The sequence below is a fragment of the Amphiprion ocellaris genome, chromosome 4 (genome assembly GCF_022539595.1).
Source record: "Amphiprion ocellaris isolate individual 3 ecotype Okinawa chromosome 4, ASM2253959v1, whole genome shotgun sequence".
NCBI classification, from domain to species: domain Eukaryota; kingdom Metazoa; phylum Chordata; class Actinopteri; family Pomacentridae; genus Amphiprion; species Amphiprion ocellaris.
This window is the reverse complement of record NC_072769.1, coordinates 40,691,587-40,718,213: the sequence shown is the minus strand read 5'-3', so window position 1 is coordinate 40,718,213 and position 26,627 is coordinate 40,691,587. Positions and strand designations below refer to the sequence as shown.

The 26,627-nt window shown below is 39.4% G+C and overlaps 1 protein-coding gene across 16 annotated transcripts in view; it reads left to right on the top strand.

Annotated features, from left to right (window-relative positions):
• The window catches only part of cacna1ab (calcium channel, voltage-dependent, P/Q type, alpha 1A subunit, b), a 111,451-nt gene that overhangs the window by 2,800 nt on the left and 82,024 nt on the right, over positions 1-26,627 (top strand). For all 16 annotated transcript variants that reach the window (XM_055009964.1, XM_055009965.1, XM_055009954.1 and 13 more), the window contains exons 2-5: positions 345-484; positions 21,291-21,382; positions 21,779-21,931; positions 23,911-24,098. In XM_055009964.1, coding sequence (XP_054865939.1) covers positions 345-484; positions 21,291-21,382; positions 21,779-21,931; positions 23,911-24,098 — 573 coding nt within the window. The remainder of the gene's footprint in view (positions 1-344; positions 485-21,290; positions 21,383-21,778; positions 21,932-23,910; positions 24,099-26,627) is intronic.

The window sequence follows — 26,627 nt, the reverse complement described above, 5'->3', positions numbered from 1 at the left end:
TCTATGGCAACATAATTGCATCATACAGCAGAAAAGACTTTTTGAATTCTCTTTTCTCCTGGTCATGGTCATCATCTGTTTCCTTAGAGGTACAGGACTTAATATGAAACATGAGCCTGCAGTGAGTAAAAATGTGCCCAGAAACTGCTTGGAGTTCAGAGGGTTAGTAAACATGGTGTTCTTCAAAATCATTGTGTATTCCTTTATAATAAATAGCAATAAAACCCTCCCTGTGACCTACAGTCTGCCTGCCACTGACCCTCTTTTCTTTCGCTCTCTCCTCCCCTGTTTTACTCCGTTTTCCATCATCTCCATCTCTGTCCTGCTGCCTTTCTCCCCTGCAGGAGGAGACGGAGCCCTACTTCATAGCCATCTTCTGTTTTGAGTCTGGGATAAAGATCCTAGCTCTGGGTTTTGCGTTACATAAGGGCTCCTACCTGAGGAACGGCTGGAACGTCATGGACTTCGTGGTTGTGCTCACTGGGTGAGTCCGCAGGAACGCTGTTTACAACTGAGCATTTTTTTTTATCCTAATTCTTCTTCAGGATCTTTTTTTTTTTTTTGGCTTTTATTAATTTCTTATTTGACAGTTTTATTTATTGATTTGTCCATTTCTGTGTTTTCACTGGTTTGTTGTTGTTTGTGGTTTCCTGCTTTTGAAAGCTGAAATGTGTAGGATGTGTTTCCATGGCTACCCTTTCCACTCTTACACCGGGTTAGCTGGGGCAATCACATGTCAAGGTTTCTTTTAAGTTTCCTGACTCTAGGCTGAATAATTTGGGATATTTTTGGGCATTACGCAGCTACACACAATCAGCAGTGACTTCAAAAAAGCTTAAACAAAGAGAAGGTTTCACACCAGCCAGTTTCCCGATGGTGACAACCACATGTCCAGTTTGTGCAGAGATTTCTGAAGTCATGTTTCTGGCAAAAATAAGCTGAGAACAGATGATTCAAGCGTACAACATCCCACTCAGATTGCTGTTAATAAGAGGAAGCACAAATTGTTCTGTTATTTCTAATTACTTAGAGGGACTCTGTCTTTTCTTCCCTTTTTTCTTTTCTTGAGAGATGCTTCCCATGTACTGTACCCCATGCATGACAGGAAGCAGCAAAGAACACATTTAAAAACATGCAAACATAAATCAAGATGAAATAGATCATTTAAAAGTAGTCCACACAAACTGCCGGTATCATACATGTCATTAACCACTCACTACTTAATCTGACCTGATTTTGAGCCATTTGTATGCTGTAAAAAATGTTTGCAGTCATTTCAAGTCTAAAACAGTTTGATGCGGTTTATATAACACTGAATCACCGTAAATAGGTTAATCAGGAGAAAAGTGGGGTTTTTTAGATCTTTTTAATGGAAAAATGCCATAAAATGCATAACAATACAGTAATCTTTTCATTTAATTCTTGAAAAGAATACAGTTTTTCCCAGTTAATATTAATGTTGTGTTCGTAACGGACATATGCTTTAATATTTATGACAGCTTTAACTGCAATTTTTGCTAAAAAAAATGCATATATTTAATGTTAAAAACACTTACTGTTGTGCTAATAATGGAAAATGTGCTGTAATATTTATAGTAAGTTATGCAAACTTTATTTTATATGGTATTTTTATGTAACTTTTCAATTTTCTAGACCAGGGGTGTCCAACATGCGGCCCGTGGACCAAAACTGGTCCTCCAGAGGGTCCAATCCGGCCCTCAAAGTGTAAACATTCCAGAGAAGACATTGACTGCAGATTGTAAATTAGTAAAACTAGAAATTTAAAATCATTCTAGACCATGACTATTTTTTTTATGTTAAAGTAAAATACTAGATTGCTCATTGTTCTTTTGTCTTTTTGTGTCTCATTTTTGTAATATTTTGTCTCATTTTTGTTGTTTTTTTGTCTGACTTTTGTCGCTTGTTTTTTGCTGTAAAAACAGTATTTTTTTTCACAGTGTGCAGCCAGGTGGTAGGAGTGTTTTTTTACAGTGTGCAGCCAGGTGGTAGGAGTGTTTTTTTACAGTGTGCAGCCAGGTGGTAGAAGTGTTTTTTACAGTGTGCAGCCAGGTGGAAGGAAGACGATGGAGCTGTGTGTGTTGTGTGATCTAAATATGGCTGCTTGGTGGAGGAGATGGTAACAAGATACAGTGCAGTGTTTGTCAAGGGGGAAAGACTAGAATACAGACAGGCAAATACAAGACACACAGACACACAGACACACGCGCACACGCACACACACACACACACACACACACACACACACACGGTTATTGCAGTGACGGCTGCTTAATAGTTTGAATTGATGCTGGTGACAATGTTAACACATGGCCTGTTTTTGTGTTTAATTCGTACTCGGAATCGCTGCGTGTCTGTCCCTGCCTCCAGTGGCATGACTTTGTCTCTTTTCTGATCTGAGACAGACTCACACAGACACAGCAGAGGTCTGGTTGGACAAGGTGTGCATGTGTGATCAGGGCCACTCCCCCTCGGTCGCTATCAGCCTTTAATGAGGACACACACACACACACACACACACACACACACACACACACACACACACACACACACACACACACAGAGACCGGATCAGAGCGTCCCTGCAGGGAGCAGCAACCAGGGCAAAGTGAAATGTCACTTCTCCCAGAGAAGGGGGAGCAGGTTTCTTGTTATGGCAATAGCAGACAGAGGGGTAGCAGAGTTTCCTCCCTCCCTCTCTCTGTTCACTTTAAATCTACTTTATTAGAATGATCTACCAAATCACTGAAGCTAAAAGCAGGAATATCTTCTATCAGATTACAGCAGCAGCTGTGACACAGTGTTTTACTGCAGGAAAGAAAGTCACACCAGTGTCTGGGTTCTATTAAAGCTTCAAATATTCTGCTTTTTATGTTTTGAGGTGGCGATTGTATAGTGTTTGTATGTTTTGTCTCCTGAGAATTGCTAACATACCCTCCAGAATGCAGTATCACATCACGATTAGGAGCTTGATGCATGTTTTTAGCGGAACACGTTCAAACTGTCCTTCAGCAGAATTCAGTGCTGGAGATCCTGTCAGGTCCGTGAGCAAATGGGAGCAGATTTCCCTTTTGCAGTAAAGAACAGACAAAGGACAGCATTATGTTAACACAACTGAACCTGCTGTTAAACCTGCACATAAAAAAATTCTGAAAGACCAGTAAGGAAAATGTCACAATTCATTTTCTGTGTATCCATTTAGGTCACTGTGAACGCTGCATTTAAAGACCAAATCTGTAACAGCAACAAAACAAGGTTGTCCCATTTGAAAGGCTCCTTCAGTCGCAGCCGAGAAACGTAACCTTCTTTGCTCAGTGCACGAGTAATCCAGCCAGCGGATACGCCGTGGCCCGACCTAGCACAAGGTTTGTTGTGTTTCAGAAATGCTGCAGATCCTCCAGGTGAAGCAGTGGCATTGTCGTTGGCTGGTTTCAGCTCAATCAGACAGACACAAATGTGTTCCTGCTTCTGTCAAGGGTTGCTCATTTGTAGGGGCAGGAACATCTAGTGATGCAAAAAGAAGTGTTCTGTAGGCCTGACCATCTCCTGTAACAGTGCTTGTCTATCAACAGCCATGCCCCTAATGCTCACCTATAAATACAGCGTTAAACCACTGTCACTGAAACTTAACACTTACTGCAGCAGTGTGGATGGACGGCTACATAGATGGAGTAGATGGATAGATGATCCGGGCAGAGGAAGCCCTGTGAGAGCGATCAAGCCCTCGCCTGAGTAGCATGGGAGTACTACTGCAGCTAGATAACAGAGGGAGGAGAAAGGAGGAGGAGGTGGAAGAAAAAGAAGACACGTGACGACTTCTCTCTGTTCCCCTGGGCTCCGGATAACAGGACAGAAAGAGAGAGGGGGAATACAAGATGAGTTTGGCTGTTAAAGAAGGCGTGAGAAGGATGGAGAGCAGAGCCGAGCTTAGAGCCAGAGGAGGAAGACCACAGGAAGGAGGGAAGAGTGATGGCCGGGGGGCGGGGGAGGTGAGAGTGATGTATGGAGCATGAGAGAGAGGTTTGGAAGAGGAATGAGAGGAGGAGGGAAGATGGAGATGGAAGGAGGGGGGAGGGTGTAGAGAGAGAAGGAATGGATGTGTGGAAGTGCTGCAGTAACCTGCTTTTCCCTGCTCACTATGATCAATCACTCAGCACAGCCTATAGAACACACACCCTGCTGCTGCCTTATGGTGCACATGCACACAGCATTACTGCATTTAGATAGTGTAAGTGTACACACACAATTACTATGCATGGCCTATATTGCAATTATGGTCATATTTCAAGCTTTCATGTATATTCATATGGAACATTGTAAACTGAAAGCAAGGTCTCGCTGTGCACACAGACATGTTTACCACGGCTTCCTGCTGAGCACGTTTTCTATTTATCCCGTCGATGTAAGGACCAGTTTAAGACCCTGAGGGGGAAGAAAATTTTAAGAACCTTCCTCACTTCTTCAAAGGGTTAGGGTGGGTTTAAGCATTAGTTTTGCAAATATTGTCAGTAATAGATCTCATTTTTCACTTGTTTGGACTTTTTTTCCCTCAAGTCTGGTGAAATAAACTGCAGGAGGATGTGAATTCCATCTCTCGATGTGTCTGTATGGTGTTCGAATAGTCTAAAAAACAGGGTCATGTAAGCACAAAATATAGTTGAAGTACCAACAGTAAAAATACTCATTATGCAGAACTGTTAGTATAATGATCCAGAAAAGTGTATATTAGGCTACAACATAGTTCATTTGTTGATTGCATGTTGTTTTGTTAATCTGAACAGGCACAGTAAGTCATAATTAAAGTTTGCAAATAAAGTAGAAAATGCAGCATTTGTCTCTGAATTGTAAAGAAATAACAAAAATTGGAAATACTCGAGTAAAGTGCAAGTACCCAGAACTTTTTGAGTTATACCAATGCCCTCTGACATATTATCTGACCTATTATCTGTCTCTGTTAGGACAGGTCAGTAAGTTTAATTTTAATTTTTCACTTGAAGCAGGCACCTTGTGATACTTGAACCAGCTACGGGGACCAACAGAGGATCATCATATTAGACCAGGGGAGTCCAACTCATTTTAGTCCAGGGGCCACATTAAGCCCAATTTGATGTCAAGTGGGCCGGAGCAGTAAAATCACAGCATAATAGAGAAACAAAATGACAAAAAAATGAGACAAATGACACGACATCAAACAAAAAAGCGAAAAAAAGACAAAGAATCACACAAACAGACAAAAATGACAAAAAAGAAACAAAATGACAAAAACATGAGACAAACAACTAAAACAAGACAAAAAACAACACAAACAAGACAAAATATTACAAAAATAAGACACAAAACAACAAAATGAAGAAATAAAATGAAAAAATGAGACAAATGACACAAGACAAAACAAAGTCAAAAAACGTCATTAAAAACTTACAATGCGACAAAAAGTGAACAAAAACAAGACAAAAAAATTACACAAATGACACAAACGAGACAAAAATGACAAAAAAACAAAAAAATAAAAATAGTCAAACTACACAAGCGAGACAAAAAGCACAAAACGACAAAAACGACACACAAAACAGCAAATAAAGCAAAACACAAAATGACAAAAAAAACCAAAACATACAAGTGAGACAAGAAGGAAATACAAAACGACAAAAACGAGAAAAAAAACAACAAAAACATGAGACACAATTTCCCTTCTTCCTTCGTTTTAGTGCAAAAATGTTCACATTAAGGAATTATCTTTTACAAAACATCATGAACAACCTGAAATTTCCTAAGAAAAATAAATTCATTTTCAGCAACATTCAGCCTCAGTTTATCATTTCCACATTACAACTTCCAGATCACAGTGTCGACAAAGGAACACATTTTGTCACCTGGAGCTGAACGATACAGTGTTTTATTTTATGATCAAAACGACAAAAGTCAGACAAAAACAAGAAAAACAAGACAAAGTATTAGAAAAATGAGACACAAAACGACAAAAATGAGACACAAAATGACCAAAAAATTAGACAAAAAAGTTACAAAGCAGCAAAAAAATGGACAAACGACAAAAATTTGACAAAAAATGACAAAAGAGAAACAAAGCGACAAAATAATAGACAACACAAGCAAGACAAAAAACAAAATGACAAAAACGATACACAAAACCATGAAAAATGCAAAACATAAAATGACAAAAATAAGACAAAAAATATAAGTGAGATAAAAGGAAACACAAAAAGACAAAAATGAGAAACGAAATGACAAAAACGTGAGACAAACGACAAAAGTCAAACAAAACAACAAAAACAAGACAAGATATTACAAAAATGAGACACAAAAGAACAATGAACAATCTAGTATTTTTCTTTATGATCGAACTGTGGAGAACATTACACACCACATTCGGAACTCCACTACGGACTTGACGTGTGCCATGTCACAAGCGACACACATGCTGAACATTTGTGATAACTTTGGAACATTCTAAAATTACCATCCCCCCGAATTTTTACACTTGAAATTTGTAGAATAAAACATTTCATGTCCAAAATAACTCAGTCACTCCGATATGGACATCTCAAATAATGTCAGTGTTTTAGGGACACCCTGTACATTCAGGCTCCTCGAGTGGATGATCACTTTTTCTCTAAATAATTCTATAGCCTCTCCTCTCGTGCCACATCCAAAGGGTAGCGCTACTGGTGAGGATCCAGAAATAACTAAATCACAACTGCTCATCTCAACACTTTGATATCGTGTTGTGTAACAAACATTGCAGCATCTGGGAGACACAAACCGAAGCTTCAGACTTTTAGTTGAGTTTTTTTTGTGTTAATAGTGTCAGTCTCCCTCCCTCTCTCGCTTTTTATCTCCTCTTTTTTTCTTCTGGGAGAGTGTGTGGTTGTGCTGCGTGAGTCGTGACTGGGAAGGCCTCTGCCACTGTGTTGTGAAGTGTGTGTGTGTGTGTGTGTGTGTGTGTGTGTGTGTGTGTGTGTGTGTGTGTGTGTGTGTGTGTGCGCATGCACGTGTGCTGACTTCATTCTTGGCAAACACACTCTACAGACTTGATGAGGACAAGAATTAATGAGAACAGGAAAAGAGGCGAGGAGACACACTCACACAGAGTGAATAGTGTGTTTAGTATTCGGGGATGACAGTCCATTGGTTTTCAGAGCCACGCTGTGATGTCACACTAATCTGATGATTTACAGTAAGGTCTGGGCCAGTCAGTCAATGAGAGGACGTGCAGATGTCCCTACGACTCCTAATGGATGCTCACAGACAGAAATAGACCTCTCTCATTCTACATCTATGACGTATATATTTTAAAATGCACATATAGGACAACTATACACTGCATTTTGTAGTGCTCTCTCACTCTTTGGAATTATTAAAGATAATTTTTGTAAATAAATAACATTATAACGTGGTAATTCTGACCTGATTTTGTTCAATTCCTCCTTTTTATTTACAGAGTTTTCCTCTATTTTGAAATGCACAAAAATTTCAATAAAAACAGAGAAATACACGAGGAATTGGTATGTCTGAATCGAAAATAACATGAAAAAAACTTTTTTTCCCATAAGAAAAGTAAAAACAGTTGCAATTTCACAAAGATTTTATTTTGTATTTAACAGAAAAATTAAAATAACATTGCATACTGTAAATATATCTCTAAAATTACATCAATAACATTATATCTATCCATTGTTATATATATCACAGTTATATATCAGGGTTTTTGCACATGTCTATATCCTTCCTTACACATTAAAACACCCAGACATGTGCAAGATCTCATGTAAAACTAAGGTTTAGGGTTACCGTCTTTAACATGTATATTGAAAAAATCTAATTTCTTACTTTAGTACTTTAGTTTGCTTGTTTTTGTGACAGTCTAAGTTTACTTTTCATTGCTTTACAAAATCATGCAAGAAGTATTTTTTTTACCAACAACAAAAAAAAAAAACAACAATAAGCACTGGGAAACAGAACAAGTGTTTAAAAAAAAAAGTTACAAGAGATTTTGGATTTTATAAAAACAGTAAAGACAGAGCTTTCAGAAGAATGTCTGGTTTAAAACATGGAATTGGTCTAAAACATCATCATGTTCCAGGCTAAGAATCCTTTTTTATATATATATATATATATATATATATATATATATATATATATATATATATATATATATATATATATATATATATATATATATATATATATATATATATATATATATATATATATATATATATATATATATAGTCTTTATATATTCACAACTAAGTGTTCACAGCCAGTTTAACCCAGATTTCGTTTATGCACATGCAAAAGACTGAAACTTTTTTTTTTTTTGACTTGAGAGAAGGAATAAATTGTGCAGGTGATACAGAGAAACCTCAAGAGATTCAGAGCAGCATTCTCCCCATCTTAGGGAGTAAAGATGCTGTACTTAGTCACTGGAGTGTCTGGCAGAGATGCCAAATGACACCAGAACTTGAGACATGGGGAAACAGGAGCCTGTGACTCACTGCAGGGACATGTCACGAATGAGCTTTGCATCAAAAACAAATCAGATTAGATGAAACCAGTGATCAAAAAGATGTGTTTTCAGCTTTATTGACTCGGGCATCAGGGTCCATAAATAGCTTAAACACATTTATGGCAGAAGGCTCCTGACTGTAAACAAAACATCAGCTGACTTTGGTATGAATGAGGCCACTCTCCAGCACCAAGTGAAAATTCAATCAAACATTAGGAAACACTGCACAGGTGTCCCGGTAAGTGCAGTGCATCCTATTAGAAAATACTGTAAGAACACTGAGAGAGGGAATACGTCCAGCAGCGAGAGAAAAATGAGGTCACAGCCATAGAGAGAGAGAGAGAGAGTACTTGATTGAAAGTTGTCCTTTTGCCATCACTTCCATTATCATTATTGCTCTGCAGTCATTTACAGGCTCATCACTCTCCTATACGTTCTCCTATCGCCTCCAACTCTGTGCCCTGCAGGTTATCTGCTGCATATGAACAGTTTCACTCACATAGAGGGTGCTAGGTTGCACAACTATTCTAATGCCTGTAAGTTTGATAATGTTCACGACGAGGCTGAAAAGATTGACAGGGCGCGTAGAGAACTGTCGCTTTCTCTGTAAAGTGCATTAATTTTCCTATCAGGACACATCCAAGTGTAACATCAAGCTAACACTACAGTTATTTATGAAAGGAGGCTGTGTTCAGAGTAGAAGAAGTTTGCCGTTGTTTACACCACTTACAACATGGAATTTTACCAAATAATTGCATTTCAGCAGTTAGTTTTAATTTCACGCCATAAATTGTTCATAGCCCGGCTACCACGATGATCTCTGGGTGATGAATCCTATAAATGTCTGGATTTCTGAACTTCTGCTGCTAGAAGCTCCTGTTCTTCTGCCAGCTTTGCACGTGTCTCCGTCCGTGTAGTTAGAAAAATTTGGAGGTGTGCAACACGGAAATTTTCCACTTAAGAAGGGCCATGTGAGGGGGCGTGGCAATTGGTCTGCACAAAGCTGCACGGACCTCGCAGATGCGGCAAGAACGAAACAGGCTTAAGGATGATGGAGGCTAATGATACCTGTCCACTGGATCCATTTTTCCCACATGTAGACACGCCACGTCTGAAAATCGCCCACTTGGTGGGCGGTCGCTAGTGGCCACTAGGTGGTCACATGACAACGCTTTCAACACAGCAGATCGACTGCAAACTTTCTCTTTTATTTCAAAAACACTTCAGTGAAAAGTATTTCTGAAAGCATTTTAGGCGAGAAATAATCTGTGCAGCAGCTGAATCTGTCCTCATTTCAGTTCAGCGACGGCTAGTTTAGACGTTTGACCAAAGTTTCGCAATGCATCGGATCTCCGCTTGCCGCATCGAGTTTCCATAAAGTAGAAGACAATTCTACTTTATGCAAATGAGCTGCTGCACACTCTGGGCAGACGCACCAGATCACAGCCCAAAACTAACTGCAACCGGACCAGCATTGCAACGCGATGCATTTCACATTGACAATGAATGGGATGTGGGAAATTGCCAGATGTAGTGGACATGTACCTTAAGACTTGTGTCAGACCATTATCTTTTCACTTAGTTTTATTTTTCAATGTGACAAAAAGTTCAGTTTTCACCCACTGTTTGGTTACATATAAACCAAAACTACATTGTTAAGTTTAGGGTAAGATCATTATTTTGGTGAAAATTTCACAACGTTAGCCACACGTTGCAATGAAAGCTCCTCAGTGTCATCCGTAGAGAAAATATAACTACTGACTATTAGGGTCTATTTCTGATGTTTTACAGTAGAAATCTGTTGAACTCCTCTGCATATTGAAAAATGACACTAGAAGGCATCGAGTGTAATGAAATATAACGTCAAGAGTTCCTCACTAAGCGCCCGTGTGTCACAAGTTTGGAAGGAGACCGGGCTGGATGGTTGCATTGTTGAGGTGTTTTTACTAAAAGCAGTCTCAGGTTGAGTGATACAGCTGTCTCTGAAACGTAGTCTGACTTTACCTTGATGAGGTCTGATGAATATAAGATTAGAGACTTTCTGTGTTCAACTGCTTTTGCCTTCTGCTGATCATCTGGCCGTTTCCAAACACCAGTTGCGAAATGAAGCGGTTGACATGTCACTTTAAACAAAATCATTTTTGTTAAAAGCCTGCCTTAATGTGGTGCTTTGTGCTCACCCACACACCCTTGTGAACAGAAATAGAGTCACAGACAGAAGCACACACTGTGAGGAGGGAGCAGGGTGGTAAAGGTAAGAAAGTAATTGTTGTTTATCGTACCCACAGCGTTATCAAGCATCTGTCCTTCTCAAGTGTCCTTTTGGAAGACACGTAATCCCTGACTTCTGATCTCCCCAGCATTGAAGAAAAAAAATTATACCATGATCTCTTTAACAGGGTCAATAAATTCCACCTTTCAAGTGACCCCCTCTGGTAGCCGTACCTATATTTATGTGATGTTCTAACATCACTCTAATCTTTCTCTACTATGTCTGACTCGGATGTGGTCATTTCCTCACTGATACATCTGATCAGTTTAGTTTCAGCAGACTTTAGCAGCAAGCCAAGAAAAACCCACTAATATTCAGATTGCACAATAGTTAAGTTTCACTGAAGTTATTTTTCTCACCATCTAAACCAGGAGTGTCAAATTCATCTTAGTCCAGGTTCCACATTCAGCCCAATTTGATCTCCAGTGGACCGGACCAGTAAAACCACAGCATAATAACCTACAAATAACCACAACTCCTAATGTTTCCTTTGTTTTGGTGCAAGAAAGTACATTCTGAAAATGTTCACATTTAAGTAAACATCATGAACAACCTGAAATTTCTGAAGAAAAAGAAGTTCAATTTCAACAACATTCAGCATCAGTTTATCATTTAAACATTACAACTTCCAGATCACAGACTGTCGACAAAGGAACACATTTAGTCACAGCTATCTGGAACTGAATCAAAATAACAAAAGTTAGACAAAAAAATGACAAGAAATAAAATGACAAAAAATGAGACAAACGACAAAACAAAACTAAAAACGACACAAAAAATAGACAAAAAAGTTACAAAGCGACAAAAATACACAAAACGACAAAAACACACAAAACAGCGAATAAAGCGTAACAGAAAATGACAAAAATAAGACAAAAAACACAAGCGAGACAAAAAGGAAACAAGAGAAACATGAGAAACAAAATGACAAAAACATGAGACAAACTACAACTCAGACAAAAAAAGACAAAAACAAGAAAAAATATTACAAAAATGAGACACAAAACAGCACAAGAACAATGAACAATCTAGTATTTTACTTTATGATCTAAACAACTTGTCATGGTCTAGAAATGATTTTAAATTTCTAATTTTACTAATTTACAATCTGCAGTTAATGTCTTCTCTGGAATTTTTACACTTTGAGGGACGGATTGGACCCTCTGGAGGACTGCTTCTGGCCCGCTGGCCGCATGTTGGACACCCGTGCTATAATAGATAAATAAAGGTTTATAAAACACACAAGTGATTAATGGACAGATGGTTCATGGATGGAGTAAAGACTGAGAGAGAATGACAACAGAATATTCCTCCTCCTTATTTGCCTCCTTCATCTCCTCATCCTCCTGTCACCAGGGCAAACATAAAATCAGAGCAAGAGAGAATGACACGAAAGGAAAGGAGAAAAGATGGAGGGAATAAGTGAGTTTGGGTGGTGGAGGAGGAGAGTCTATCAGCTGAGTGTTAGCACTCTGCTGAGATCAGCAATAACAGGAGAAAATGAAGAGAGGAAGGGGGATGGATGAGGATGGAGCGTGTGGTCAGAATGAGAGTGCTTCTGTCCTGCCTCTTCCAATGAAAGCCTCAACACCCAGAAGACAGGAATGAGAAACGGAATGAAATGAGCGATAAAAGACATTTGAATAGAAAGCAGGAGAAGCAGTTTTTTCTGATTAAGCATTATAGAGATCCTTGATGATAGAAGTTGGAGGTGATGGAACCATTACTGAGTCACTCTTTCACCTGCAACCCTCTGCCGACCTCCCCTCTACACCCATCTAATAGACCAGGGGTGTCCAACATGCTGCCCGTGGGCCAAAAGCGGTCCTCCAGAGGGTCCAATCCGGCCCTCAAAGTGGAAAAATTCCAGAGAAGACATTAACTGCAGATTGTAAATTAGTAAAACTAGAAATTTAAAATCATTTCTAGACCATGACAAGTTGTTTTGATTTTAAAGTAAGATCCTAGATTGTTCATTGTTCTTTTGTCCTTTGTCTCATGTTTTTGTCATTGTGTTTCTCGTTTTTGTCTTTTTGTGTTTCCATCTTGTCTCCTTTGCAGTTTTTGTCATATTTTTGTCAGTTTGTGCTTTATTCATTGTTTTTGTGTATCGTTTTTGTCGTTTTGTGTTTTTTTGTCTCGCTTGTGTTGTTAGTCTATTTTTGTCGCTTTGTTTCTCTTTTGTCATTTTTTGTCTAATTTTTGTCATTTTCCATTTTTCTGTTGCTTTGTAACTTTTTTGTCAAATTTTTGTCTTTTTTGTTTGTTTCGTGTCGTTTGTCTTGTTTTTTTGTCATTTTGTTTCTCGTTTTTGTCGTTTTGTGTCTCATTTTTCTAATATTTTGTCTTGTTTTTGTTGTTTTTTTGTCTTTTTTTGGTCTGACTTTTGTCATTTTGATCATAAAATAAAATACTATATTGTTCAGTTCCAGGTGACTAAATGTTGTGTTCCTTTGTTGACACTCTGTGATCTGGAATTTGTAATGTGGAAATGATAAACTGAGGCTGAATGTTGTTGAAATTAAACTTATTTTTCTTAAGAAATTTCAGGTTGTTCATAATGTTTTGTAAAAAGATAATTCCTTAAATGTGAACATTTTTGCTCTAAAACAAAGGAAAAATGTGGAATTGTGGTTATTTTTCAGTTATTGTGCTGTGATTTTACTGGTCCGGTCCACTGGAGATCAGATTGGGCTGAATGTGGAACCTGAACTACAATGAGTTTGACACCCTGGAACAGACTCTCTCAGGTGAAAGTGGTCAGGACTTACCACCTTGCTAGCAGAGGCTTGAGGTGAGCACTGACATAACAGTTATGAAATGCAGCTTAATGTCCCGTATCTATAGGAGAGAGATAGAGCGTGGGTGGTGGGAGAGGTTGGAAGAGCAAAGCCATTTTTTGTTTCAAACCTTACATCTATCTTACTCCCATACTAGTGCTGTTTTACAGACATTTATAGACAGGACAGGAAGTAAACTACAACTACGCTCAACTACTCAAAGAAGGACCAGAATGCTGATTGCCAAATGGCATTGATGTGTGTGTTTCTACATCTTTGTTCTCATGGTTTTGCCAATAATTCCTATCAGTAGTGGTGTCATTTCTCTCACTAATTTCATAGCTGAAATGTGAGGTTGCAGCAGCTCAACATTGGCTTCACAGCATCTGACAAATACAAGAGAGATCAAACAAGTTTCACAGAAATCCACAGCCCAGCTTAATTACCTTATGAAGAAGTGCTTTTCCTGCATGTTATCTTATGTTTTTGTCAGGTGATTGTTAAATCTTATAGTAGATATTCAAATAAATAAAGGCAAATCTATTAAGTGGAATGGTCAGACCTATCTAGACCGCGCTGGAGAATGGTCTGACTGCATGTCATTGTCATTCTGGTGTAAGGACAAAAACACCTTCATCATTTTAGGCAGTGGGGGGGATTGTTTTGGTGAAACACTGGCCAAATGGCTAGACTCCTGCACCTCTTCCTGGCTCTGTTTTCAGACTTCAGTCGGAGAGAAAAAACACTGGGCTCATTTGTATTTCTTTAAACCATCCATCCATCCATCCATCCATCCATCCATCCATCCATCCATCCATCCATCCATCCATCCATCCATCTTCTACCGCTGGTCCGGGTCGGGTCGCGGGGGCAGCAGCTTTAGGAGGGAAGCCCAGACCTCCCTCTCCCCGGCCACATCATCTAGCTTGGGGACCCCAAGGCATTCCCAGGCCAGCTGAGAGACATAGTCTCTCCAGCGTGTCCTGGGTCTTCCCCGGGGTCTCCTCCCGGTGGGACGTGCCCTAAACACCTCACCAGGGAGGCGTCCGGGGGGCATCCTAATTAGATGCCCGAGCCACCTAATTTGGCTCCTCTCTACGCAGAGGAGCAGCGGCTCTACTCTGAGATCCTCCCGGATGGCCGAGCTTCTCACCCTATCTCTAAGGGAGAGCCCAGCCACCCTGCGGAGGAAACTCATTTCAGCCGCTTGTACCCGCGATCTTGTTCTTTCGGTCACTACTTCTTTAAACCAATCAGTGGTCATGTGTGGAGCTAAGTGGCGACAGGTGGAATTGTCGTGTTGGAGCGTTTGCATGCAGGGAGACAAGCACTGTGATTAGAATGGATTAATCGCAGAAAACAACTAGCCAGGAGCTTATTGTTGTTGTTTCCCAATGCAAAGAAAACGGTAACATGCAGAAAGCAAAAGGGGAGAATGCTGTCTGGAACTAGTGTTGGCTTAATCCTGCTTTCTGCATCCGGTGAGTCAGACCACTACATGAGTTAAGCAGAGACCTAAATTTAGATGTTGAATTTTGGCTTTACTACTTTTGGACATTTGAAACTCGTGCTTATCCCTTAATTGTCTGATGGGTGGGACCTCGAACTGACAGGGAAGAGTTGCCTATTTCAGCTTTAGCAAAGGTTACTGTCATATTGCTCCTGCTTAAATGACTGTCCTATTTTTAGTAGTTTTACTGGTGTCTGAGAAATAAACATCTATATATTATTTTACTTCAGGACCCTTTATCTATGTAAGTTTAGGGTCTTCTGCTTCTTTCCTTGACATGTTAAGACTCTTATCTGTCATGCAGTACAGTTAGGATGGCATCTGATGGTCATGATGTGTGCAGCATGACAACAACCCCAAAACTACAGCCCTCGGTGACAGCAGATGATAGGCACCCACAGAGACCTGACCTCAGCACCATGGAATCAGTCTGGGATTACAATAACAGGCTGAAAACACTGAGACAAGTTGTCAGATCCAAGAGACCTGCCTGCTAAATAGCTGGGAAAACAAGTGTACCTTAGAGAATTCCTTTTCAAAGGGAGAACACTGATCACTGTGAATATTAATGCAGTGACCATAAAGATAATGGCGATAGTGAAACCAGTGTGTCGTACGTCTTTAACATGGATGACGGCCTTTGTTTATTTCTTACACCGTGTTCCAACATGTTGTTCAAATCCCTCAAGTGTGTGCGCTCGATGTCCATCACATGTGTAGTTGTATGTTTAAGCAGGAGGGGGTTGAGGGTTGAGGGTTGAGGGCTCAGTGGGAGACACTGAGGGGACAGGAGCTCACACTGTGATGACACATGGCACTCCCACACTATTTCCACACAACACACACATAAACCGTGTGCACAAGCATTCACACACACACACACACACACACACACAACACACACACACACACACACACACAGACACCCACACAGCTTATGCACTTGTCACTGGTTGGAACTTGTCCCAGTCTCTTGCATGTTGCCAGTGTGTGTTTGTACTATTTTTGCCAAAGGCACCACACAGTGATAACCTGCACTACACACACAGCACATTTTTAATGCATGCATGTCCTCTGCACACACACATAGTACATGTTCTGTATAAATTAATAACAGTGATGGAACTTGCAGCTCTGCCACTGCATACTTACACTTAAGGACTCTGCAATGCTTTTTATTAAGATATAATTCAGTTATGATTAGAAGTTGCTCCTTGTTTTTGTAGTTTGGATCATCAGGAGTATTATTTCAAAACCTCAGAGCCCAGGAGACAAGAGCACAATCGTGCATTAGTCACTTATCAGTGAGATTCTACTCAAGGACTGCAGACTGCAGTTTGAAGCTTTAACAGTTCAGAAACATTGTTGCAGGCCAAGATTTGTTTTCCCTCAAAGTTCATTAGTAAAACCCTAATTTCACTTGCAAAGCACACAAGCAACTAGTATAAAAGTGCTAAAATGAGAGCATTATGGCTTCTGAGCTGCAACAAAAATCTGAGGAAATGAATGTATGGAATATGGAATGTATATGTTCATTAAATGGAAGGGATAACTGCTGTTTTGGTTGTAATTAATAAATGTTTGAAAAATTATTGACAGTAACATGGACTTGACCAGTTAGTGGAATGAAGTTCCACTGCTTTAGGATTTTATGCTTCAACCACATTTTATGTGTTTGTGTGTACGTAGAATCTTTGTATAAATGTTGTCAGATTTTCAGTGTTCACTAGCAGCAGAGAAAGTGGGTCATCCATACGACCTGTGCTGCATTCGTCACTGTCACCTGATCATACGCAGTGTATGCAAGCAGAGTGAGAACATACATCTGATGTGTGCATGTATGCAGGAAAAAATAATGCAGTTTCACTGGTTTGTGTCTGTCGGCATACGAGGGAATGTAATACTTGCAGCTATATACTGTATGTTGCAGCTGCTGTTGGAACACGGTGTGTGTGTGTGTGTGTGTGTGTGTGTGTGTGTGTGTGTGTGTGTGTGTGTGTGTGTGTGTGTGTGTGTGTGTGTGTGGGTGTGGGTGTGTGTGTGGGTGGGTGGGAGATACGGGGGTTTGGAGGGGTTGAAAATCAATCGCTAGGAGACCCACTTCCCATCCCCGTTGCTGCGGCAATGCTGAGATTCCATCAATGAGCCGGGGCTGCGTTTCCCTGGCAACGCTTATGAATGAGAGCAGGTCGGTAACCGTGGAGACTCGGCGAAGAGAAGAATTGCTGGTTGCCATGGCAATGCCATGAACAGGGAGAGACCAAGCAAAGTGAAGGTGGCAGGTGACCTCTGAGATCTTCATCAGGGCCGTCAGTCATCATCATCATCAACACATTTCCATCCTTCAAACGGATGTTCTGCAGATATACTGAAACTTAATGACTGTTTTTCATTCCTGTTTGCTCATTGTTGGCTCCTTTTCGAGTTCAGTAGAAAGCCTTGGACCTCGATGGAAACAACACAACACTGGCTTGAAGTAGAGACAAGAGCAGAGTGACCAAGTTAGGAGTTTCTTTATTGTTTCTTTAGTTATTTTACAAAAATTGAGAAAGCCTGGCTTCAGAAAGTACAACATTTTTTAAGTGCTACCATTACTGGAAAAAATGGTGATTCTAAATACTATATACACATTTTTTGTATATGTATTATTTCACTTGCTTGTCTCCTATCCACTCCATGAAAAGAGCCTGTGGTTCAGCAAGATCCAGCCAAAAAGTCACAACATTTTTGTCATATCACTGTCAGTCATGACAATTAGTGCAACATTTTTGTGGGTTAGATTTCTAAATGATTAAAATGTTTTTCATGAAATGTATAGTAAGTTTAGATTTGGTTAACTTTTCTGACAGAACAGCACATCACACATAATTAGTCCAAGGACCACAGGAAAGTTAAATATCTGGTAATTATTTCAGTTTTTGCTGTTTTGGATGCTTAGACTTCTACTTTACCACTTAACTCTCACCAGTCAAACTAACCTCACCAAACTGAAAAGGGACAGAAGGACATTTATTTCATTTGGTGGGACAGTTGGTGGTAAAAGGATCAGGTGTTCTGATATGGAAAAGCAATGGACTCAGTTACCAAATACTCCTGCATCCTTCATCTCCACTGCTGTTATTTGCATCACAACACCTGGTTGTGCTTTTTCACTTAGCCAGTATGCTACACACACCACCACAAGACAGAGGGTTCAGGTGCAACATAGGAACAGTTAGCACTCTGTTACCCTATAGCAGCTCCCTTTACGTCGTCTGTGTGTGTGTGTGTGTGTGTGTTGTGTGTGTGTGTGTGTGTGTGTGTGTGTGTGTGTGTGTGTGTGTGTGTGTATGTGTGTGAGATATACAGGCTGATTGCTAGGCATTTCCCAGCAGTGAGAACCTCTGTCATCACTGTCCAAACACCTTATCCCTCTGCAGATAAAGTTCTTCCTCGTGCCTCTGTCTCCCTCTGTTTCTGTCTCTCGTGGGTTCTTGCTGTTTGCTCTCTTAGCAGCTGAATCTCACACTTTTGACACACAGGAGTAGCACTCCTTTTCAATCTGCTCACTCTTCCTCACATTCTCCGTCTCTTCAGGGACGTTGAGTCTCTTCCCTCCCAGTCGGTGTCTCATCAGGGACTCTCCAGTGTTATCTAAAAAGGACAAATCTCCCATATGGTGGCCTGTGTTTGTACAATCACTGTTATTTGAAGGAATTTGGATTTTACACCTTGGATATGCAGGATATATGCTGAAGTATAAGTAAACAACAGAGAAAAGAGAAATTGTGGGACAAGGATCAGAGTTTAAACTGGGGAATGTAAAATGCAGGAATATTGTCAATATTGAGCTGGTTAACATATCTAGACAGTTACTGGATGGTTTCCCATTTACAGAGCATTTTATTTAAATGTCATTCTGATGCCAGTTTCTCTGCCCTGGTCGCCTTCCGTGTGTTCCTGAGTTTTACTTACTGACTTACCATCACCACCGGCAGCATCGTCGCTGCTCCCTCTACTGGCCTCCTTAATGCACTGTGGGCAGGTTCAGCCGTTGCCAGGGGTGACTGCAACCTGGAGGTTTGGTTTGTCTGGCAGAAGGATGAATGCTGAAGCTCTGCATTCACCCTTATATGAGATGTACAGAAGAACAAAAAAGATGCACTGGAATAGGACAAAAATAAACAGAGAGCAAAAGGCGAGAGAATAAACAACAGAGAGACGGATAGGCAGAAAATTCAGAAGGTGTCAAAACAGACCTTTTGCTCTTTTGATTCATCTATTTAGTCATTTGTGCATGATCTAGTCCTCCAAAACAGAACATTTAGCTGAAGCTTTAATGGTTAAAGTGCTGGAGCTCCAGTTGGTGCAAAGAGAAAATCATTAAACCTACTAAAAATAGAATCCACATTAGATATATTAAATCATGAAAAACCATGCTTTACAACAAAAATATGGAGTGGAATTACTGCACACCAATCTGAAAATCCCCTATAAATGTGATACAACATCAAATGTATAGGAATGTGGGCAAAATGTGATGTTTGTTCAAATGTGATTGGAAATGAGTCAGTGCTAAATGTCAAACTGCAGCAGCAAATTTTTTAAGTTTATTTTAAATCCACACTTTTCAAGCTAGTTTTTGTTGTTGCTCACTGTCATTTGCACAGAAATCATGTAGAAACTGAGGCAGTTTGCTTATTTTGCTGAGGTCCAGGCTTTTCAGATCTGCAGCATGGCCTTTAGCCGTGGTAAAAAGCCATTGAGGGAATGAAGGGCTTGGCTGCCGGTGCCGTGTCTGTTAATAAATGACCTCTTACTGGAATTAGCAACCAACCTGGAGGGGGATGATGGAGGGCTGGAGTGAAGAAAAGGGAGGATGGAATAGAGAGAGCGATGGAGGGAATGCCAAAAATTTGCCTGGGGAAAATTTGCTTTCTCTGCATCTGCTGCTATTGTTTTGATTTACTTGAATTTCTGCTTCTTTTAGTGCAGTTTCAGGCGCTGACTACATGCTGTTACATACACTAACTGCCAACACAAATTAATTCGAAGCTGTTTTGCAATTTGCCCTGGTTTTCCTTTGTGTCTGTATACATGCATGGTGAAAAGCACATATATCTTAATTTTAAAATTTATTAAAGAATACAATGAACCAGTGTTTTTAGGACTACATACATCTGCCACACAACAATTCACTAAGTACATCACAGCAGGGGTGTCAAACTCATTTTAGTTCAAGGACCACATTCAGTCCAATCTGATCTGAAGTGGGCCAGACCAGTAAAATGATCAAAATGACAAAAGTCACACAAAAAAAGGCAAAACCAAGACAAAATATTACAAAAATGAGACAAACGACACGAAACAAAACAAAAAAGCTGCAAAAAAAATGGACAAACAACAAAAAAATAGACAAAAAAACACAACGAACAATCTAATATTTTACTTTATGATCCAAACAACTTGTCATGGTCTAGAAATTATTTTAAATTTATAGTTTTACTAATTTACAATCTGCAGTTAATGTCTTCTCTGGAATTTTTCCACTTTGAGGGCCGGATTGGACCCTCTGGAGGGCCGCTTTTGGCCCACGGGCCGCATGTCGGACACCCCTGACGCAAACTGTTAAACCATTTTGGTTTTCATCTAAGACAGAAAGTTCACTTCAGACATGTTATTAGTTTCATACTTGTGTTCTCCTTAAAACTGACTGACTGCTGATTTATGGATCTGTCAAGTTCAATCAACTCTTTTTTGTTCCCTCATTTTCAGTCTTTTAATAAGTCCTCTGTCTTTTCAGATGTTTCCCAGCTGTAAATCTAGACTGTGTGTTTCTATCTGGCCTCAGCAGTCGCAGGAATCTGCACTCAGCTGCCAGTTTATTAGGCATTCCTGGCTAAAACTTCAGTTTTTTCTGAAAGAGTTTGAAGGAAGCCGTGTCATTCCTTTAGACAAATAGACAACTCAGTTCAGTTCAACAGCTCTTCTCCCTGCAGCTTCCGAGGTGAGCATGAGGTTGAAGCAGCACTGAAAACAAACTGAGTATTAAAACCCTTATACTGGTTTATTAGACAGAGCTGGTTTTGCTAGGAATACCAAATAAACCGGAAAAAAGCTTCAATAACTTCAATAAATGTGACGGTTTTCAGGGAGATTCCTGATCAGACTGACGTGTTCTATGTCTTCCATGTGTCTCTGCAGTATTTTGTCGTCAGTGGGGTCTCAGCTTGATCTGAGGACGCTACGAGCTGTCAGAGTGCTGCGGCCTCTTAAACTGGTGTCTGGAATTCCCAGTAAGTGTGGTTTTTTTTTTTCATTTGTATGATTCCATAGAAGTGATGTGATATTCCTGTTTCCTACCTTACCCAGCTGCCATTAATTAAAAATGACACAAATACAACAAACATCCAGGTTGAATAAAGTCCTACATTAAATCATTTTGACCTGATTGATTTTGTTGATTTTTTTTTAAACACACTCTTGGCTGCAGCTTGATCAGCATTGCCAGAAGCCAACCAGGGAGGAACTACAACATAAGTCATGAAATACCTCAACATTGTTAAAGTACCGGTTGGCCGTCAGCATCCTGAACACGGTGCACAGTAACGCTCTAGTCAGTCCAGCCGACCCCTCTAATAAGAACAGACTCCATTCCCAGCTGAGTGTTTGTTTTGCACTCTGTCCTCCAGGCCTGCAGGTGGTTCTCAAGTCCATCATGAAGGCTATGATCCCCCTGCTGCAGATCGGCCTGCTGCTGTTCGTGGCCATCCTCATGTTCGCCATCATCGGCCTGGAGTTCTACATGGGAAAATTCCACACCACCTGCTATAGTGAAGTCACAGGTGAGAGGAAGATGACAGAGAAAGATCATTTGCTGCCGTCAGCAACAAAGTGGTTAAACAAAGGAAGTCACATGTGACCAAAACTCTGATTGCTGAATTCCATTTAGGGGCTTCAGTTTTAGGCTGTTAGTATTGTCACACTGTTGTAGATTGCAAAGCCATTTAAATTGGACGGCGCTAATCTGATCTGAAAGATCAACATGAGTTTCATGGTTTCAGACTTCCAGCATTTCTTGTTTAACAAACCTAAGGAGTAAATCCAGTCAACTTACACATGGAGCTTTCTGTACCATTATTCCTTTTCAGAATAAGTTTCCAGTACAAGCATCCAATATTACCATTTGCATTTCTCTGGCATAAAATAGTTTTACAGTGTTTGAGCAGATGAGCTGAGATGCTCAAGCTGCAGTGAAGTAGTGGAGGGGTGGAAGCAACACTGCAGGCTCACATTTAAGCCATTTTAAGCCAGGAGATATTTAGAAGGATTCTAGATATGTAGTTCTGATACAAAGATAGTTTATAGGGGTTTAATCAATGACTGTAGAGGATATTTAATGCTAGAATGCAGGATTTTTAGATACTAAATAATTAGGGCTGGGACTTCAACATGTTAATTTCAATTAATTAATTGCAGAAATAACGCATTTATTCACACCTCTCTCACTTCCCTAATTTGTGGCACACCAGTAACACTGATGAACACTCCAGCCCAGTAGGTGGCGCTATTGAACCTAAAGTCTGTTTGTAGCCATGAAGAAGAAGCACAGGAAGCACTGAGTGACGTCAGCGCTCTGGTGAACAGTGAAGGAAGAAGAGGCTGAGCTTGTTGGCAGAAGGTTTTCTTTTAGAACTCTTCCTGATGGCAGTTAGGATAAAAATGTGGTTGTTTGCAAATTGCAGATTGTTGCAGACAGATGAAAAATGCAGATAAATAGAAATGAAACATTTTTTTGGTTTAAGTTTTTACTCCGTCGAGGTTCTGCCTCCTTGGAGGAGGAATAACCTAAACAACAAAAATATCTCTTTTAATAACTTAACTATAAACTTTCTGTTTATAAAAAAATTACATAAATAAAAATTGATATTCCTATAAAAAGAGCCATCAAAATTAGACCATTTATCAGACCCAGAAAAGATGAAAACAGAATGAATCTCTGGATTTTCAACTTTCTGAAGCTCCTTGAACTACTTATGCTGATTTTATGTGACATACAGTGGAAAAAACAGCTAAATTCAGGCTTTAAGTCATCAAAATCACTTTTTTCTATATGTCCCATTTTAACATTTTTATAAATTTTAAATTATACACACAGATATGTCTATTCATTGATTCAATTGTCAATCAAAATTTTATTTGAATTGAAAAACTTCACTTATTGTGTCAAATATTGCTATTTCACAGTGCGATTAATTGCGATTAATTAATTACAAAGCATGTAGTTAATAGGATTAATTTTTTACCAACACTATAAATAATAAGTAAATGTAAGTTACATTTAAGTCCTTCATAAACAGTGTTTAATCTGGTTTCTGAGGTGACATCCCTGCTCTGATGCACCAGTAGTGATGTATTTGACATCAGTCAGTAATGATTAGTTTGCAAGAACTGAAGGATAAATGGTGGAAAGCCCAGTAAGCGTCAAAGAAAAAATGACAAAAAGAAACCATTGTTCAGAGAAAGGATTACAGTCTTAAAACGAAAACAATCAAGCATCATAACATGTCAACCGTGTAGATGTCATTACTCACTGCCGAAATGGTGACAGTAACATCAGTGTGTCTATCTATCTATATCTGCTGTAATAAATCCCAGCATCATGGAACAGAGGACCAGCCGGCCTTAGTCAAGAGTAGCCATTATAGGATCATTTCTTACACCTTTGTTTAACAGCTCCAGCTTTTGCTTGCTGTTCCAAAAACAACTGTTTGTGGTATTTCATTGTAAAGGTGGATTTTTCTCTGTCTGTGTGTCTGAACAGGAGATGTCGTGGATGAAGTGCCATGTGGCAACGAGTTGCCGTCGCGGTTGTGTCCTAATGGCACAGTGTGTAGAAAAGGCTGGCTTGGACCCAACTACGGCATCACCCAGTTCGACAACATCTTGTTCGCCGTGCTCACCGTCTTCCAGTGCATCACCATGGAGGGATGGACAGACATGCTCTACTATGTACGTTTGCTCAGTCAGTCTAAATGAACTTTTAACATGATATCAAGGAGCTAAGCTGACCCAATGTCAACCTGACCTATTCCTCCTGCAGTTAGCATTAAATCTGGCTTTCAGTTTGGTAACTTATTATTAACATATTCACCTGACTTATAGTTTTCTTTACTGCTAGCCAAGTAGCCAGATAAAGGGAGAAAAGAATTAGGCTGCAGAGAAACAGAAGAGTGCAGTTAGAGTCTGCATTGGTGTGCTTTGGATTAGCATTAATAAAAACACTAAACAGGCCCAAAAGATTAGGTTTCTACTGTATGTTTTTTTAGCACATTGAAGGATTTACTATAGGGTGGGTGGGGTTGGAGGTTGGCTTGAATTTCATTTATCTAAATGAAGCATATAGTAGTTTAAGATTTAATTCAAAACACCATTTATTTGTCCAAAAGCCATTTTCCCTCATCGTTATCATTATCCGTTTTACTTCCTTTATCCATCCTCTCATCTGTCCTTTCCCTGCCTTCAGAGTCGCTCTCCTTCCCTCTCCGCCTCCTTCTCTTCCACTCTCTATTCTGGTCCATCTCGCTCTATATTTAACATCTTTTCTGAAGGATGGAGGCTGACTACCACACTCACACAAGCAGTCAGGAGGAAACCAATGAAAGTTTAATAGAGAATGGGCTGCTTGCATTGTACCATCCAGTATAAAACCTAACACATGCACACTGCAGTCCAGCAGCAGATAGTAATCAGCGCCATTAAGCGCTACACGGCTCACAGAAATATAATATTCTCCAGTAACCTGATTTCTGTGACTGTCAGTTGAGTTTGTCTAGTCAAAGAAATAAGTGACATCAATCAATGTCTGTGAAAACATAAAACCACACGTGTCTTCATGTTGTTGTTTCTAATTGCAAACACACTGTTTCTGCATCCAGGTCAGACTTTACGTTAGAAAATGGGTCATTTCTCTTCCAGTATAATGTACATACTGTAGTTCAGCTCTCCTTGGAACTTTTGTATTATAGAAAATGCTGCCAGCATCTAACAGCCTATTTTAGTGGCTTCAGATAGGACTTTTATGAATCAAGTGGCCCAATGAAAACTGAGATCTCTTTTAAGATTAGAAATCATGACTCTAAATCACAGACAATACAATCAGGGATCACATAGATCAGGGGTGTCGAACTCGTTTTAGTTCAAGGGCCACATTCAGCCCAATTTGATCTGAAGTGGGCCGGACCAGTAAAATGATCAAAACGTCAAAAGTCAGGCAAAAAAAAAAGACAAAAAAATAAACAAAAACAAGACATAATATTTCAAAAACGAGACACAAAATGACAAAAACAAGACAAAGAATTATATAAATGACACAAAATGACAAAAATTAGACAAACGACACAAAACAAAAAAGCAACAAAAAATTTGACAAAAATGTTACAGTAAGAAAAAAATCACACAAATAAGACAAAAATGGAAAAAATGGAACAAAATGCCAAAAAATAGACAAAAAACACAAGCGAGACAAGAAGGAAACAAAATGATGAAAATAAGAAACAAAAGGACAAAAACATGAGACAAATGACAAAAATCTGACAAAAAAAGACAAAAAACAAGACAAAATTTAAAAATGAGACAAATGACACGAAACTAAACAAAAAAGTGACAAAAAATGGATAAGTGACAAAAATTAGACAAAGAATTACATAAATGACACAAAATGACAAAAATGAGACAAACATCACCAAACTAAACAAAAGCGCAACAAAAGTTACAGTGACAAAAAAATTGACACAAATAAGACAAAAATGGCAAAAAAAAAAGAAAACAGCACAAAACAATGAATAAAGCAAAACACAAAATGACAAAAATATGACAAAAAACGCAAGCGAGACAAAAAGGAAACACAAAACGACAAAAATGAGAAATAAAAGGACAGAAACATGAGACAAACGACAAAAATATGACCAAAAAAGACAGAATACAACAAAAACAAGACAAAATACTATAAAAATGAGAGACAAAATGACCAAAATGAGACAAATGACATGGAATAAAACAACAAAGAGACCAAAAATTTGACAAAAAAGTTACAAAGTGACAAAATAGTAGACAAGATAAACACAAGCGAGACAAACAAGAAACACAGCAAGCAATATACTATTTTACTTTCTGATCCAAACAACTTGTCATGGTCTAGAATTGATTTTAAATTTGTAGTTTTACTAATTTACAATCTGCAGTTAATGTCTTCTCTGGAATTTTTCCACTTTGAGGGCCGGATTGGACCCTCTGGAGGACCGCTTTTGGCCCACGGGCCTCATGTTGGACACCCCTGACATGGATCATAACATCCTGCCTGAAGCTTTAATTGCCTAAAATGGGCACAATTTTGTAGTAAGGTTTTTAAAATCATTTAGACAAAAGTGTTACTTTGTGGATGAACCCTTTCTGCCAGGGAAGGCTTCTATGAGCAGGTCTGTGTGCACATGTGCACGATTGCAATTCACATCCTGTTATTGGTTTCACACTAAACTGTTG